The sequence below is a fragment of the Dipodomys ordii genome, unplaced genomic scaffold (genome assembly GCF_000151885.1).
Source record: "Dipodomys ordii isolate 6190 unplaced genomic scaffold, Dord_2.0 Scaffold113, whole genome shotgun sequence".
Classification (NCBI taxonomy): Eukaryota; Metazoa; Chordata; class Mammalia; order Rodentia; family Heteromyidae; genus Dipodomys; species Dipodomys ordii.
In genome coordinates, this window is record NW_012267329.1 from 1,126,197 (window position 1) to 1,144,025 (window position 17,829).

Below are 17,829 nucleotides of genomic sequence, written 5' to 3' on the forward strand. Positions count from 1 at the left end.
AAATATTACCCCTGGGTAATATTTCAGAATGCCCCAGCACAGCCCCAGCGAGTCCCGTGTTACCACAAGTGCAAGTCCCGCCAGCAGTTTAGGGAAGATGGGCTCCCTAAACCAATCCCTGTGTTTAAAGTTTTAGAAGCACCCATGGCAAAGAAGAGAAGAAACAATGAGCTTTATAAAGAACCATATTTATTTTCATTTACAGCATCAAATACCATAAATAAAGCTAAACATTGTTTGTGGTGTGCAAAATACAAGGTTCCATGTGGTACTGTAAATGGTTACCATAGGTCACAGACATGCCTTGTGATGAGAATGGGGAGGCTAGCTAGAGATAGGCTGAGAGAGAGGAGGGCTCTCTTGGTTGACATTGTAGAAAGGGAGGGAAATTCTGCAAGAGAAGATAAGAGCAAGAACTTTGTACTGGCCAGGCTCTGCACCAATGCAGCGAGGGGATACAGCATGCAGGGCTGGGCAAAGGCTGATAGGTCAGGGTGGCTCTGGCCACATGCAAAACAAATATCAACCACAGTCAAGAGTGTGAGGCCAGGCCTATGTTGGCTCTGCTCTACTGGGCGTGTGGCTTCTCTGTACCAACACTTTGATTGCTCTGCTGCTCCAGGTAAACAAGTCAGCAGGAATATGTACTCTAGGCCGAGCCATGGGAGTTAAGAGACTGGTCTCTCCAGGCCTGAGTCTGACTTAAGTCATTTCTCGATGTCATCCCTCTCCTGAGACTATGCATGATTGCTCTGATTGATGTTATTGAACTTTAGGAGTCCAGGAGGATAAGAAGTACACTGCAGATCATTTGGATCACTGATGCAGGTTTGAAGAGAATGTTTGCTAGAATCATTGTGATTATTTGTATACAATACAGAACATGAGTCAAACTTGTAATGAGGCCTGGAAGAAATTTTTTAAATCATTTTAAAATGAATCATCTATGGGTTTGATAAATGGTAATCTTCATATTAGAATCAATTTTAGAAGATATTATTAGATAAGACCTTCTTCAGAGGTCACTAGAAAAATATCTTCTTGCCAAAGGTGACAAAGCCTTCCTTGTATGGTACTATCTCACAATCAAGTTAAACCTTCTCAAGAAGGTAAGTGGCTTCCCAGGTGCAACTGAAAAGCATAGACACAGGCCAGCCCAGAGGACAGAGGGGAGGCGGGGCATGCACTTGGGGTGGATCAGGCTGCATGCTCTGGGGCAAGTAGAATAGGACTTTGCTTTTGAGCTGAACCCTTCCCTCCCTCATGCTGTTAACCCTCCCTTCCCCATGCCACCAAATGAGTCTGTTAGACGCAAGCCACAGCACAATCATATTACCGGCGGGGAGGCAGGGTGTGGAAGCAGGTTAGGGATTAGTACCACTCTCTGAAAATAGCCCAGAAAAATCAGTCACCTCAGAGCAGAAATGTGTCAGCCAAGAAGTGGGTGTAGCACTGGAAGGCTGAAATGAACTGACGGCCACAAGGTGAGGTTGGAAAGAGAGAGAGAGACAGAGAAGAGAACTTAGCATGGAGAAAAAAGGGAAGAAAGAACTGGAGTTGAATAAGCAACCGTTAGAAAAGGGAAACATTCTCCCCCAACAAGTCACTCACTGTTTGGTTAGGAGAGATGAACCTTTCTGGTGGTGGTCAGCTACTTATTTACATGAGCAGACATTGTCAACATTCCTCTGAAGTCCTTTCAGAGCTACAAATGCCCTTAGGACCTTCTCTCCCTTCTCTTTTCTCTGCCCCAATTTAACTCTGGAATCTCACATTCATTCTTGAATATGTGATAGAAGTTTTGAGGAGTTGCTCCCCAGGACTCGCCCATGTGTTGGCACTGCCCACCAGGAAGGTTCAAGGTCTCCCAATATACAAACATATGACTTATGACAGACACACCCAGTCTACTAGAATAATTCAAACCAGTCTTGTTATGGCCAGAGTGACATTCTTAGAGAGATTCTACTCTGGCTTCAGGGAACTTTCTGCAAAACATCTCAGCCTACCCTGAGCTGGCGGTAATCACAATGAGGTGGCACTAACATCCTGACCTCAAGAATTCACTTTGCATAATCAAACATGTGGAACATTAAAAATCCCAGCACAAAATGAGGAAAATGTAATGTGAGTCATCAGACTAAGAACAGTTCAAAAAAGACAGAGGTGCCAGCAGTTCCAGAAGACTTGACCGGGACCATGACCATGACCTGTGTTTCCCAACAACTCCAGGGACGTGTCTGGAGAAGCAACACCCACCCCTTCTTTCCACCCTACAGAAAATTTGTCATCTCAAAGCTTTCAGAGCTCTGGCTCTGAATCCACACCAGACTCCCTCTTTCCTAGCAAATAATTTCTAGTGCTAACAGCCAACCTCACAGAGCTCTCTTGGTCCCAACAATTTTGAATATGCTGAGCACCACAGAAGGCATTTATCGGCCTTTCATTGCTCAGTTGAGCCTGTGCAAGCAGAGTGAGGTGGGGACAGCTGAGGGTTCTTCCTGACCCCCAGAAAAAGGGGGCTGATGTTCTTTTTTTTGCCCCTGGTTGGGCCTGTTTTCTTGGACTCAGGACCTTGAGTTTGCTAGGCTAGCACTCTACCAATTTGATCCACTCTTCCAACTTGGGCTTATTTCCTGGAAGCAGTCAATAAACAGCTTCCACTCCCAGCCTTCCCTCAGTCAAGACACAGCAAAGCTGCTTAAGGTCAGGCATTCTCTTTTGCTTGGATAGTGAGAAAATGGTTTCTGTTTTGACACATATCTAAGGCAGCAGCCAGAGCATGACAGGCAAGGTCATGCTTCCCAGGAGCTGGTAAACTTCCTCTGGTTCAAGGGACACCAGACGAGAGGCAGTTGTTTTTCCCTTTACTCAGCCTGACCACTATGCACCTGAGTGGCCTTGGTTCAGCTTATAGCCTGGTCTAGGGACCTGATAGAGTCCTTGAGGACTAAAATGCCACCAGCTGAAATAGTTTGTCCTCAGCGTAGAATTAGCCTGGAAGAGCTTTCAGGGTCAAGTGCCAACAGGCTGTCACCTTACTGCCGTTAGTGGGAAGGAAAATAGATGGTTGGGAAGTCTGTAACAATCTGGTTGGAACCCTGTGAGTCTGTGTCATCTGATTGTGATTGGATAAGGGAAAAAGCCTATAAGCTACTATTTTACTTCAAAACAAAGGAGCAAAGCAGTCTTCCCCCCTCTACGAAGAGAGGAGTCAACACATTTCCGTGCATTTTTGTAGAGTTGATTCTATTTTGTTCCTCTGTTCTTCTAAACATTATGCTTTCAAATTCCTCCCCAAATTGCCTACTGTTGACAGGTGACATCAGGTTGCATAAATTGCAAGGCACTGGTCAAGCGATGGCACATTCACTTATGTATATGCAAATTCCCAGGTCAAGTAGTGATTTGTGCAAGTAGTGATTCTTACAGTTCACTGCCATATTGAAGAGTGATTGATGAACTTCAAATGTTCAGAAATGACACTCATAGAAAAAAAATTGCTCGTGGCTTATTGAAAGATAAACATTGAAATGTAAACCCAGAAATATGGCTCGCTTTGGTATAAAAAATAATGTACAAAGGTATAAAAAAAGTCCTTCATGTCATCTCTAGCCCTAGCACCTGGACTGGATGTTCCCCTTGTCAAGGCCAGGTGGAGGTGGCTGATATGAAACTCTTTGGCTTGTAGCTAATTGTTATAGACACTAGACTTGGCCAGAGCCTTCGCAAACAACAAACAATGGCCATCTACACTCCAGAAATGTTAAGGCACTTTGGGGCAGCCAGACACCTCACTGGCGCTTGGTGGGAATGCACCTGAGTACCCAGCTGCGAATGCTTTCAAGAGACTCCTCAGACTCCCTGTACATAGTTGCTAGGACCTCAGAGAAGGCCCAGAGAAGTGGCAGCCCGAGGCTTATGAGCTCATACATATAGCAGTAGTTGTAAGCATTGTCCCTGACATGCAGCCCGATGGCTTGCAGCAGTCCCCGTATCCAGTTAAGCAGGTTCTGGGGAATGGCCAGCAGGCCCCGGGGAAGGTCGAGCAGGGCCCTTGGCAGCCTGAGAGGCCAGCTCAGTGCCTTCCTAAAGAAGGAGGTGGAGATACCTGGGGGGCTGCCTTCTGGTGTGCTGATGGCGGCCACTGCACAAGAACTTTCGGTGGGAGTATCTCGTCGAGGGGCTTCCTGCTCCTGCCATGGCCCCTCCTCCTGAGAAAGAGACCAAAGTGAAGGCATTTAGTCCATGAGTCTCATGGAGCAGTCTTCCAACAGAGCAGACTGAGAGAACCAATAAAAATCTAACCTGGAAGGCCCCAAGTTATACAATTAGCCCCTAAATAATCTCAGCACTCTTACTCATGGTGCCAAATAAGAGAACAACTTTTTTGGGGGACAAACTGATTATCCAATTCACGAACTCTCAAAATGGACAAGCCCTTTGACCGGCATTCCTGCTTATAAGTAAACTATCTGAAATAGGGATAAACATTTGCAAGAAAAGATGTTCTTTATGAAGTTATTTGTAAGATAAAAATATCAAGCAATGTAAAAGTCCACCAACATGGGACTAGTGATATAGATTACTGACTATGAAAGAAGGAGACTCTTAAATAGGCATTAAAAGTTCCTAGAGGAATTGGTTGAATGGTAATTCCTTGGTCTAACTACTTAAAGATAATGAAAATATAAATAAAATTGATTGGAGAATTTAGAATTAAAATGGAAAATTCCCAAAGAATTTATATGACTTAGAAAATTATTTTTTAATTTCTGTTTTTAAATTTTATTTTTATCTGTAAGTAGTTTTACAAAGGAGTTGCATTCAAACATGGATCAATGTCATGCCTTTCAGCATTCTCTCCAATTCCTCCCAATCCTATCTCTTGCCTTAATTTTCCTAATTTTATCAAAATGCATTGAATTTTATAACTGCATTCTCTTCCCTTTCCTCTAATTTGTTTACTTCCCTCCTCTTAATCACCCTCTCCTCACATTCGAGCACCCAATTCCTGGTGTTATTTTGTTGTGCTGTGAGTTTTTTTTTGATATATTGTTAGTGAAAAAGAATATGAAACTGTAGAGGGTATAGTTAAACTATAAGTTAAAAGTTATTCACATAAAGTGATGAAGTTTTTTCAAGGTAGGTGATTACAGATTTTTAACTTTCCTTTTTTATATATTTATTTTTCCCTTTTAAAATTAAACCTCTATGACTTGGCCAGTACTGGGACTTAAACTCTGGTCTCATGCTCACCCTGTTGACTCATGCCTTCAGCCCGGATTTTTACTGGTTCATTGGAGTTAAGAGTCTCATGAACTTCTCTGCCAGAACTGGCTTCAAACTTTGATTTTCCAGGTCTCAGCTTCCTGAATGGCTATGGGCATAAGCTACTGGCACCTTGCTAGAAAATGTTTTAAGCCATGTTCTTGGTGCTAGACAATTCCTCAAACCAGAGAGAAGGTATTTACTAAGAGTTATCAGAGGGGGCACTACCACAGACCATCTATAAATTCAGTGGGCTGCTCCAAGAGACTGTAAAAGGACTTGGGAACCACAGGTCGGCTCCCTTATCTGGCATTTCTCCTGTAAGTAGTATCCTGTGGCCAGGTGGATACTATGTACAAAAGCACTGGCTTTTGTAAAGACAGGCAGAGTACCATCCTTAGCACATGGGCAAATTCTTTTTGGCTTCTCTAGAGAAGCCTGCCAGCTACTCACTTGGCCTTTGCAATGTGTAAACCGAAGGCCACTAAATAAATGGAGGTAAGGGAAACACCCACAGGAGGAAGTAGAGGCATTTCCTTATTGCAAGCAGTCTCTATCCCTCCAAGGCCAGAAAAATGCATTAGGCTTTGAGGAACATTTGAAGATCTCTTCCTTCCGGTTTGACCACAACTTTTGAGACACATACCTCTTTTTGTTGCTTCAACTCTGCCCGTCTCTTCCGTTGTTTATTGTTGGTTTTACAGTGAATGAAATGAGGCTTGCAGTAAAATTTTCCTGTGGAAAGAGAGACAGAAAGACAAACAGACAGACAACAGACACAGACACAGACAGACAGACAGACAGACAGACAGACACACACACACACACACACACACACACACACACAATTTTTGTCCTGTAAACCACAGAAAATAAGCCAAGTACCTTTCACTGTCTGGTCAGAATACTTGGCTTAGACATGGGAAATGGATGTATCACTGTCCCTCAACAAGTACCCTCAGATAAGGCAGTCACACTTTTATTGGTTCAATAATGGGGCGAGGGGATCTTGAAATTGGGCTAAAAATCTCCTGGCAACCCTCAAGCCATGGTAAGGTCAAGTTTCTTTACAAGATCAGTTGCCAGGGAACAAAAATGGGCAGCTGTAAGTGTTGATACACTCCTATCCTTTCTGAGATTCTGAGAACAAATAGGGGCAGTAAGGAGCAAGAAAAGACACAGGTAGGGTATATGCCAGGTAAATGGCTTCTCCCAGGACCTCTAGGCACCTTCTAGAAAGGTCCTCCTGCTCACTGCTGTGATGTAATAGTGATGGCATTAACAATAAGTAAATGTAATGTAGGACTTAATGTATACCAGGTACTATTATATAGGTTTCACATAAATTAACCAATCATCCTGCAGCCTTATGAACTAAGTATTAATTTTTGTTAGTACTTATTTTTTGAGATAGGGTGCTGGCTTGCTATTTCATGTTAGCCTCAAACTCAAAATCCCCTGCCTTTACTTCCTGAGGGTTGGGATTACAAGCCTGTACTACCATGGACAATCCTCTTATTATCCACATTTTACAGATGAGGAAACTGAGTGATCCAGAGGTAAAGAAATAGGACTGATGTTATATGATCGTATGACCTGGATTCGAGCCCAGGTGGGTTGATTTGAGGTTCTTTAACACTAAACACTGTGCTGTATCAAAACAATGGTTGAAAATTAGAAAAATCATGACATAGTCCAATGAGTACAATCCCTTCCTCAATGGTTTCTGGTAGGCATTTATCAAAGGAGATGCTATTTTTTTTTAATTTGTAAATTAAATTTTTTTTTCTGGTTGTGTGCTTGAACTCTGGGCCTGGGCACTGTCCCTGAGCTCTTCAGCTCAAGGAATGCACACTACCACTTGAGCCATAGTGCCACTTCCAGTCTTCTGGTGGTTAACTGGAGATAAGAGCCTCACAGATGTCCCTGCTCAGGCTGGCTTTGAACTGTGATCCTCAGATCTTAGCCTCTTGTGTAGCTAGGAATACAAGCATGAACCCCTGGCATTGGGCTTATTAGGTAATTTTTGTAACACCTGCTTTATAAACATGGTGCTGGGTATGCTATTATTATTATGCCAAACAAGGACTGCAGAAGGTGGCAATACTAAGTGAGAAAGTGCATTTAAGCCTTCTGCACACACAGTAGATGCCACAGATAGCTGGTAACCTGCAAGGCCCATGAATAACCTTCTCTCTGTAGCAGGAGCTCCCAGTCTCCCTAACCAGCTATCTCCCTGTTGGGAACAACTGACTGTCTGTCCAGAGCCTTTACACAACTGGGAACCCACAATAAAGCCACATCTGCAGCAGGGATTATTGCTATTCCAGTCCCTGGAGGTTACCTTCATCACAGTCGAAGGCATAGGCAGCCAGGCGCAAGGTGTTGGCACAGACACTGCAGCGGAAACACTCCCGGTGGAAGAAGTGGCCCTCAGCACTCAGCCGTTCCATCACGTACACACGTTTTTCACAGAAGTAACAGGTGTCACTGCCACCCAGGCCTAGGGGAAACACCTTTCGCATAGAATCCTGGAGTTGGGAGAGAAGAGCTGTGTGATAGGTCTGAATAAATCTCAAAGGCCAAGACTTTTAGAAATTCCAACTGGAATCACAGAATCCTCTGGAGCTCCTGGTTGTTGCTAAGGCATTGGAGTAGAGAACAAGGCAGGAAGGTGTGCTACCAACCTAGACTCCAGCCTTCTAGGCTCTCCTCAGGCTGCCTGCCCTGGGCCTGAGTGGTCTGAACAGAGAGAGAATTACACACAAACCTGTCTGCCCAATGATGGGTCTGTCCCAGGGATTAAGTATCATTGGGCATTGGAGTCAGGTCACAGCGGCCCTGCTAAGGATGTTTAACACATGCTTGGCTGCTGTAGTGGCTTAAGTCAGGTAAAGAAAGCCTCAAATATGTTCTAGAGAGCACAGAGAAAGGATAGCTTGTGTTCTACAGCATCCCAAAGCTGCCAGCCACATTCCTAAATGCAAATGGTAAGGTAGATGGAGGGCCAGGATAGTTTAGACCTGTGTGATCTCAGGGCAATGCGCCAAAAAGGAAACCAAATGAACTGTCAACATATGTCACTGGTGATGGCAATGAGTGGCCTAAAGTGAGGAGGAAAGAATCAGAAGAAGACACGTTCTCCCCTTGAGAACTTGTTTTCTTGTAAGGCCTGATTTCATCTCTTAATCCAATACCCAGTGCTGTTCAGATTGGACACCCAAACGCTGAAGGTCAGGAACATCCAGTTATGCACATGGCCTTCCAGGACCCAAGATTGAGCTGTTCTTCAGAGCCACTGATAGCAAGGAGGCAATTGCCTTGGCAATGACCCATAAGGAAGATCATTGCCTTGGTGTAGCCCATTTTCAGTGCCTTTTTGTTCCTGGGGACTCTTCAGAGGTCTGGGCTATATCCTGTGATCCTGCTCCAAGAAACCACAGCCAGTGGCTGCAGGTGTAGGTTGAGCATGCATGTTCTTACCAGGTCTGGAGAGGTGGCTTGGGCCTTAGGTTTGTGATCATTCAAGTATAGATTGACCAAGACTTCAGCTGCAGCCCCTATTCCGCTGGACACTTTCCCTACTGTCAGCTAGCCAAGAGCAAAGGTGGATGAGACAGAGACAAAAGGAGAGGCCAGTTAGCACCCAGAAGGAAAGTAGGGACAAGTCTGGATATGAAAGATGGCTCTAACCCACATGCAAAGAGTACCCCATGTCCCAGAAAGGCAAACTACCAGGAGTAGATGATGGATATTCTATAAATAGAAGGAAAGAAAAAATTGTGATAGTAAAAAGGGAAATTCTACATTAGCCTACTTCTATGAGGTATCTAGCATTGCCAAATAATAGGAACAGACAGTTGAATAGTGTTGTCTAGTGGCTGGGGTGAGGGTCGGGGAGGAAGTTACTGCTTAATGGGTACTGACTTCTGTTTTTGTGAGATGTAAAGAATTCTTGAGCTACATGGTGTGATGAACATACAACACTGTAAATGTACTTGATACCACTGAAGTGGACACTTCAAAATGCTTAAGATATAAATGTTATGCTAAGTGCATTTTAATATAAAAAGTGGAAAAATATTATTTTAAAAAGAGCTCTAGCTGGGTGCTGGTGGCTCACAACTGTAATTCTAGCTACTTGGAGTCGGAGATCTGAGGATCATGGTTCAAAGCCAGCCTGGGCAGGAAAAGTCCGTGAGACTCTTATCTCCAATAAACCACCAGAAAACCAGAAGTGGTGCTCTGGCTTAAGTAGTAGAGTGCTTGCCTTGAGCTGAAGTAATGAGGGACATCAACCAGGCCCAGAGTTCAAGCCCCACGACTGACCCCCCCCCAAAAAAAAGAGCTCTATGACACTGGGTAGGGATCCAAGTGACAAACAAGTCCCTCTACTGGGGCTTGTAGGAGTTCATAAGCCTCTGGTTGTACAAAAGTGAGGGAGGAGATCTACCTGATGCCACTTAGCAAATAAATGCAAGTGTCAGGCCTGTTCTCAGATCTCCTGCCCCTTAGCCCTTCACATCATGAGGATCTGGTGGGATTTTTAATCTCAGACCCAATAACTATCCCCAAAGGCTTATAGTGCAGCCTGGAAGACAGAAAGGACTGAGTAAAGGAGAGAAACCCAGAGCCAAGCCTTCATAGAAAGCTAGTCTGCAGCCATCATCCTCTTGAGAGTTGCTGAGTGGGCTGTAGGGCCTGAAAGACCAGGACAGGGCTAGGATCCAGCTCTGCCAAATATGGCTTCTGAGATCGACACAGAGCCCAGAGCTTCTGAACTTGTTTTTCTCATTTATTAAAGTGGGGACAGTTATAGTTGTCTCAACTGAGTTAGAGAAGGTTGGCCCAGTGCATGGGACTTAGCAGAGGCTTGGCTAAGATAACTTTGACTCTTCCTCCTCTGGACTCAGCCTGCCCTTGATGTCCTAGTCCCTAAAAAGCAAAAACATTTGTCCTTGAACTGAGTCTCTTCCAGTTGGACCACAGACCAACACACAGTGGCTGAAGTGCAGTAGATGACTGGGCTGTCCTGAGATGAGGGACTGAGCAGGTGCAAGGCAGGGCCAGTGCAAAGTTGGGGAGGTCTCAGTCCCATGTGGGCCCCAGAGCATGGCTTGATCCCTCACCAATGTGTCAAGGAACTGACAGGTCAGAGCATGGCACAATCACACATCAATCTCCTAAGCAAACTCCCATTCCATCCCTTTCTCTCCAGCAGCAATGAAAGCCCACCCTGGGAACACTACCATCTCCTCTGAGGAAAATTTGCATAGGATGAGATTCTGGACATACTGTTCCTGAGGTGGAGAGGACTCATACCCTGCCCAACCTCCAAATCCAGCTTCTAGAGCCGCCAGAGCGCACAACAGTTTAGACTGCAGGGTGTCTTGTGCAAAGGTTGGCTGCCATTGGGCCCACAAGTGGTGGGGGTGAAATGGCGCCCTCCATTGAAACCCAATATTGCTCTTGAGAGGCCACATCTAATCTGATAATAGACTCAGGTACAAACCAGGAGGTCCAGAATACCTGAAGAATAAGACAGTAGGTTGGTCAGCTCCCCAACTGCTGGTAGCAGGCCAACTACTATCCTCTCACCTGAGGCTAACTCTCCAGATTCCAGTAAGCACACAGACATTATAGAGATAAACAGGAAAGGAATGCTGAGCAGGCTGGTGACAATGACAGGATCTCAGGAACTGTCATCCCTTTTCTCATGATGGAAGCCCTACACTAAGAGTAGCTTTGGAACAGCCATTCCATACCAAAAATGTGGGGCTCTTGGGGACTGCAGAGTATCTGGCTGTGGGCTGCTAGATGTCTGGTCCCTTGGGGTAGCAGAAGGGGTCTTATCAGACTGCACAAAGCATTCATTTCTTGGAGTGATAGCTGCCAGACCAGGTTCCTCCTCTTCCCTCCTATCATCTGCACTCAGCCTGAGAGAGATTAAGATTCTGCTTCCAAACATGCATCTTGACACTCTCAGAAGCCTATAAATCCGAGGAAACTCAGCTCCTGCTTCCAGGCAAGTTCAGGTGTATTGCTCAGGATAATGAGCCACAGTTCCTGATGCTCTATCCCCTTTGGGGCTCCTATCTCCATCTGCGGGGATTGCAGAATACAAGGTTTATATAAAAAATACGAGGGGGAGGGAAGACAGAAGAGGTCAGATGTCTTCTGGTTATTGCCCACTCTGCCTTTGGTGGCTGCCTTCTGGCACAGTGTGTGAACCAGCTCCAGTGTACTCTCCCAGAAAGGCACCTGTGAGCTTATGACACCCACGCATGATTATTGCCTTCTCGATGTTGCAGAGATCAAGACTATGCTCTCTGAGGCTTTAAATACAAGTCCCTAATGAGATCTTATTAACTATTTAGATAATAAGCACTTTGGGCCACTTCACTACTGAGTGATTCTGATTTAGGGAGCAATTACTGAGATATATAGAAAGCTGTGAGGTTGCTGAGGGTGTCAACCAAGTATACTGGTATAGATCAAAGGCTTACCAGATCTACCAGCTCAGGGCATTGTCACCTGGAGGTGGATCCGGGTGGAAGACCATACGTTTCTTTCAATACGGGCCCAAAAGCTCATTTCTCCATGTCATCCACACATACACGTGGAGCAACATAAAAAATTGAACTGAAAGCATCCTTACAGAAATTAGTATTGAGTCTTCCACTTGCCCTTCTAACCTGCTTGATACCATCCCATAATCATGAACACATACACTAGGACTTCCTGGAGAAGCCACAGAGTGATGGAGAATTTGTCTTAATGGATGATGATACAGGATACATAAGGAAATGGGAAGATATGTTATCTTTAACAACTACCAAAAGGGCCAGACCCAGAAAGTTGCAACTAGGAAGCTATTGGAAGAGCAGTTAAGCTTCCCTATTATACTTCCTTTTAGATGTGAAGTTACAAAGACTCGGAGATATAAAGGGGATTCTAAATCTACTCTCTCATCTGAAATAGTAAAAACCTGGCAACTCTCTGTAGCTAGGTAGAGCCAGAAAGGTGGGAAAGGATATGTGGAGTAAGAAAGCAGTAACACTTATTTGTTGTCTCTGTGGTTTAGATAGGCCCAGATACATCTCCATATTTTAGAATAATTAGCATCACCCATCTTAACCACCTCAAGCCAGTGTCTAATGGTTGGGGTTGTTGGCCAGTATGACCATGTATGTTCCCCTAGATCAGAGAGAAAAAAAGGTAACAGCTGTCATTGTAAGCCTTTAACTCTCATTTCTTAGATGAGGAGCAGGAAATAGTTCTTTCTCTATATTCTATTTCTTCCTATTTTAACCAGTTATACTAAAATAGTTCCTTGCTAGGACTTTGACCTTTTGTGCGAAACACTCTGAAATGCTTTTCTTGAGTGGATTTGTGATTTGTGTGCAAACTGGGAAGCTGAGGAAAACCCTCATCCATTTTCCAGTGACAACAAGAGGGCCTAGAAACCCACCTCAAAGACCAATGGGAAGGTGACCGTTGCCCTGAGGATTGAAGGTTATCATCCTTCTATATCCTGACAGTAGATGGCTGTTCTGGCTATCCAAAAGTGAGGTTATAACTGGTAGCTTCTCCTAGCTCCATGTGTAAGAGGCAACTTAAAAGATGCTTTTGGGGCTGGGAAGGTGGCTCAGTGGTAGAGCGCTTGCCTTGCATGCCTGAGGCCCTGGGTTTGATTCCTCAGCACCACATAAGCAAAAAGAAAAAAGCCGGAAGTGGTGCTATGGCTCAAGTGGTAGAGAGCTAGCCCTGAGCTGAAGAGCTGAGGGCCAGTGCCCAGGCCCAGAGTTCAGGCCCCATGACTGGACCCCCCACCCCAAAAAAAGATGCTTTTGCTGAGCCCTGTGGATTAACTAAAAGTCCCCCAACTTTGTATCTATGCCATTTTGTCTGAGTTATTCTCTGCTGCATTCACTTTATCATCTTAGGCTCTAGGAAAGAGAAGATCCATCAATAAATATCTTGTGTGGAAGGCAAACTGTTCCTCAAACAAGCAAAACTTTCTTATCATTTTAAAAGAAAGCAGCCCCAAACTCAATTTGTTCCTATTGTTCCAATGGTAAAGTGTTAACTTCTCTGGAATGACTCCAGAGACAAGTCTATGTGAATGGTCAACCAGTCCACACATCTGTGACTCAAGACTGTTTTAACCAATAACTTTCTCATCCCCTACTCGTATTTCTTCCTATTTAGCCTGAAGCCTCTGTCTATACCCCTGAAGATGACTGATGATACACTGAAGTGCTATCTTCTCATGGCTGCCATGTAATAAACCTCCTTCTCTACCCTTCACCATGTCTCCTTATTTGGTATGAGAGTGGCCAGACTATTGTGGAAGTTTTGGACTTTGGGCCAGGGTCTAAAAACTGGGTTTCAAACGTGTTTCAAACTATCTGTGGATGATGGTTAGGTTTGTTTTTTCCTTCTAAATCTTTGATCCCTTGTGGATTGATAACATGATTCTAGAGATGACAAAAATAAATGACTAAAAATTATCCTGCATTTGGATGTGTAGCAATGTCAAGCTGCTATACATGTTTCCAATGCTCACTCTCATTTGCTAAACTCACTGGTGGTAGATCTGTTTTGGTCCATGGATCACCCCTTGAAGGTCTCTGTTCTGGTCAATTGGGGAATTCCTTGACTTTTGAGAAATAAGCATTCAACTCACAGAACTTCCAGAGAACTCATCTTGGTATTGATTGCAGAGTAAGAGCCTTAACTTCTCAGCAAGGGGAAATCATGTATTGAATGGCAAGGCCCATGTGTTCCCAGAGAACACATGTGCTTAAGCAGAGCACAAATTATTTAGTAGGGACAATTTATTCAACTCTGAAAGTTAGATGACCAGATAAATTGGCAGAAAAAAAGATCACACCCCAATCATTTGTTGTTTTGTTGTCATTTTAAGAATTACCAATTTTCGAGTCTCATATCTTTCAGTGTTGTTGTGATGTTCAAGAACTTAGCTATTTTTCCTACCTTTTTCCTCTTTTGAATTCATATTATTTTTTCTGCTAATTAGCACAAACTGGAACAGTTCCTGTCATTATCCTATATTATATCAGGTTAACTTCACATATACCCTTTCTCCTCTGAGAGCTATAGTTTCCTCAGCTACTAAATGGAGAGACTACCCCCAACCTTGCAGGGCTGTAAGTCATAAAAGAATCTGAGTAAGATGGCCATTGGCAGAGTCAATAGGTCCAAAGCATTGCTGTGTGTGTGGCTTTGCATTACAATATTCTGAGTCTTCCCTTCTTTTCTTTTAAATGACTCTCTCTTCTCTGCATGGGAAGAATGATAGAATTTATTCAGGATGAGCCTGATGTCTTCTCTGCCCCAGCTAGCTGTGGTTCAAACATCGGCATACAATTATTGTCACATGCACCAATGCCAGAGATATTGAGCCAGAGATGGCTGTCTCTTTAACAAGAGATATTCTTCAGGCAATTCTGTGGTCTCCCTCCAGATTAAGTCACTGCTTAGATGTTGAAGCATTCCTCACACAGCACTGAACTGATCAGTCTGGACGACTTCTAGTCTGGTCCCTTTGCTATTAGTGGTCCTGCCTTAGTCATTTCTATTCCCATGACCCAGGCAAGATGCTGTACATGAAAGAGGAAGTAGGCTCCTGGGCACTTAGTATCCAAGCAATAGCATGTCTCTCTGGGCCTGAAACCAGTCATGGTTCCAGGTGTCCAGATTGCACCATTCTGCAGAATTGAGCCACTTGTGGTCATGTGGCCTGTTGAGTATCAAGTAAATGCATGCAGGTCAGGCAGGGGTGAGAGTCCAGCTTCCAGGGCCTCAGAACTAAAGGCTTATAGGAGGGGGAGGATTCAATGGGCTGGGCCACAGGAGGTCTTCTGGGCCTACTGGGCAAACATAGCCATACTGAGGAGTTGTTTAAGAAAACATCAAAGGACAGGTGATTTGGACCCGATTTTCTCAGCTATTTCCCCAAGGCAAGGAGGAGCAAGAAATGAAAATCCTCTTATTTAAGAGCATCTGGAAGTCACTTGCTTACAGTAGAAATTCACACAAGCCTTTGGGGTTGTGACCAATGTCTTCCCACCCTTCTCCCAGACACCAGGTATGATGCTGATGATTATATATGCACCTTAGCCCACAGCATCCTGCCTCATGGATCTCAAAACTCCCAATGGCAGGTGAGGCAGTTGACGCTCAAAGAGGCTCTAACTTATTATTCTTAAATGTCTAGATTTGAAATGGGAACCTGAAGGTGATAACTTTGTTCAGAGACATGCGAATTTTCTTATGAAACTCCCCCTCCCCCAACTAGGAAAGAGAACATTTACTAAGTACTTTAGCCATTTTGCATATGTTGGGTCATTGCAACATCTCAATCACCCTCAGAAGTAGTTGACAGCATCTCCAGTTTATTTGCTAGGAAACTAAGGCTCAGAGAGCCAGCTTCCTTGTTCAGAAAGATCAATGTGTAACTGATGCATTGAACTGAAGTCAGATTCCAGCTCATATTTTTTTTTCCTGTCTCCCTGACATACACCAGTGCCCTGCAAATACAACACCTCCCAGGCCAAGGTACATGCCTCCAAAAGCTGCCTAGGCTTATTCTTGGAGCAGAGGTAGGATTATGAGGAGAAAGCTGTCTTGAGATCTAGCCTTCCACCAGATGAAACAAAGCCAGGTTGCATATCCTCAGCTTACCTAGGGTATTCCATTTCTTCCTAATACACAAATCTTCAGAATAAACCCTGCAGATCTGGTTTTAAAACAAATACTCTCAGGAGTAGAGGAAGTTCCTTTCGCAATGCTTATTGCTTTTCTGACCCTTGAGGCCTAACACAGCTCTCAGCTTGATGAAACAGCCCCTTTTCCAGCTGTGCAAATGCCCAGCCACCATCTTATTCTTACAAGAGCTTACCAGTCTTGGACAATGGTAGCAACCATACCATGGAGCAAATCTATATAGGGTGTAGATACAACTAGAGGAGGCTGGTTTGATGGGACTGAGGAGAAAAATGGTACTAAAGACATATAATTGAATGTGGACTTGAAAGACAGGCTTTGACAAGGGTTTGGGCCCTAAAACAGAGGTCTTCAAATTCTCTGGAATTGTTCAGGACAACAAAGCAACAGGACTACTCTGAACTTTAAGGCAGAACATCAGATAAGAAGGGAAGCTAAGATACAGAGATTCAGAGACTTGCTCAGTGCCCAGGTATTTCCTTCTAAGAACTCCATGACCATTCACAGCCACACTTGAAAGGCACAGCCTGCAATGAATAATTTGGAAGCTGTGAAAGCAGCCTAATTGTACTATCATTTAATGACCATGACTGGTCTGGGGGAAATAAGGTACAAAGCTACAGAAGTGGAGTTAGAAGACCAGGGCTTGGCCATCTCAAGCCAGCCCCATTCCTACTCTACCTGTTCCTGGATGTGGGGCTTCACATGCACAGAGTTTCTTGGAGAGTTCTCTTTGACAAGGACCCCATTCATACTTTGTCTGTGAATCCTTCCCAGTCTTTTCCTCCTATAATCTTGCCTTTATTCCTCTTAAAGAATTTATGAAGAGTATTTATTGTAGTAGGTTTGAAATTGTTATTTTGTTAGGTCAAACAAGCCAAATATGAGCAGTCGTATACAATAAAAAAAGTAACATATTGATATGAAAATGTGCCGTTTTCACACAAACTGGGTAAAAACAATTTGGAATCCAGGGCTGTTGTAAACTTATAAACTTTCACAGCTTATAAACGTTCATCCAAGTCAAGTCAGGCTCCAGATGTTGGCTGGTGTAAGCCAAGCAGAGCATGAGAACATCACAGGACATGCATGAGGAGGAGCAGCAATGACTCAAGGCAACTACCTTTCTGGCAGGAGAAGCAGACTCAACAGTTGACTGAGAAGAAGTGGCAGCTGGATCAGGAGATGGAAGGCAAGAGGGAGAAGATGGAGGATGAGTGTGAGACAGGCCTTTAGAGAGTAGTTTATTCTGCACAGAACAGAGACAGAGGAAACAGAGATTATCCCGTGGGCAGACACAGGAACACTTGCCTCATAATGTAAACCCTACACTTCAGAGGGGAGAAGACACCGAGGTCCATGGTTTAGGACAAAACAGAAGCCTGTCTTTGAGGCTGAACAGAATTATGTGGCTCCTAGCTACACTGTATTCTGTTTCAACAGTTACTGCTCCCTTGTCATACCAAAATAGATCCATTCTGCTTCTGCCTACACCTGCTCCAGACATCAGTGCTAATTACTGAAGTCTTTGCCCTGGAGCTTGGTATGGAGCAGCAGCTGCAAGCTTGGGGGTGTGTGTGTGTGTGTGTGTGTGTGTGTGTGTGTGTGTGAAACCCTGGGTCATGTTGAGGCAGAAGGCCATAGCAGGCCTACAGTTGTAGGTAGGCAACTGTACTGACCTCCTAGAAACTGCTGGAGCCCTAAATGTAGCACATATAACTAAATGCAGCACATCCCTTCCATGTCAGCAATTACACCAAAAGTGGAAGACATGGGTCCGGAGGAGGCTGTGTGAGAGCTTCAGAA

The 17,829-nt window shown here is 44.3% G+C and overlaps 1 protein-coding gene across 1 annotated transcript in view; it reads right to left on the minus strand.

Moving 5' to 3' along the window:
- Positions 1 to 234: 234 nt before the first annotated feature.
- Mical2 (microtubule associated monooxygenase, calponin and LIM domain containing 2) overlaps positions 235 to 17,829 on the minus strand; it is a 130,836-nt gene continuing 113,241 nt past the window's right edge. Inside the window, exons 21-29 of the mRNA XM_013028797.1 lie at positions 17,147 to 17,272; positions 16,705 to 16,710; positions 15,494 to 15,542; positions 12,948 to 12,955; positions 8,755 to 8,862; positions 7,616 to 7,802; positions 5,918 to 6,006; positions 4,112 to 4,214; positions 235 to 1,470 (exon numbers count right to left, since the gene is read on the minus strand). Of these exons, the coding sequence (XP_012884251.1) occupies positions 1,430 to 1,470; positions 4,112 to 4,214; positions 5,918 to 6,006; positions 7,616 to 7,802; positions 8,755 to 8,862; positions 12,948 to 12,955; positions 15,494 to 15,542; positions 16,705 to 16,710; positions 17,147 to 17,272 (717 nt within the window). The 3' untranslated portion in view covers positions 235 to 1,429. The remainder of the gene's footprint in view (positions 1,471 to 4,111; positions 4,215 to 5,917; positions 6,007 to 7,615; positions 7,803 to 8,754; positions 8,863 to 12,947; positions 12,956 to 15,493; positions 15,543 to 16,704; positions 16,711 to 17,146; positions 17,273 to 17,829) is intronic.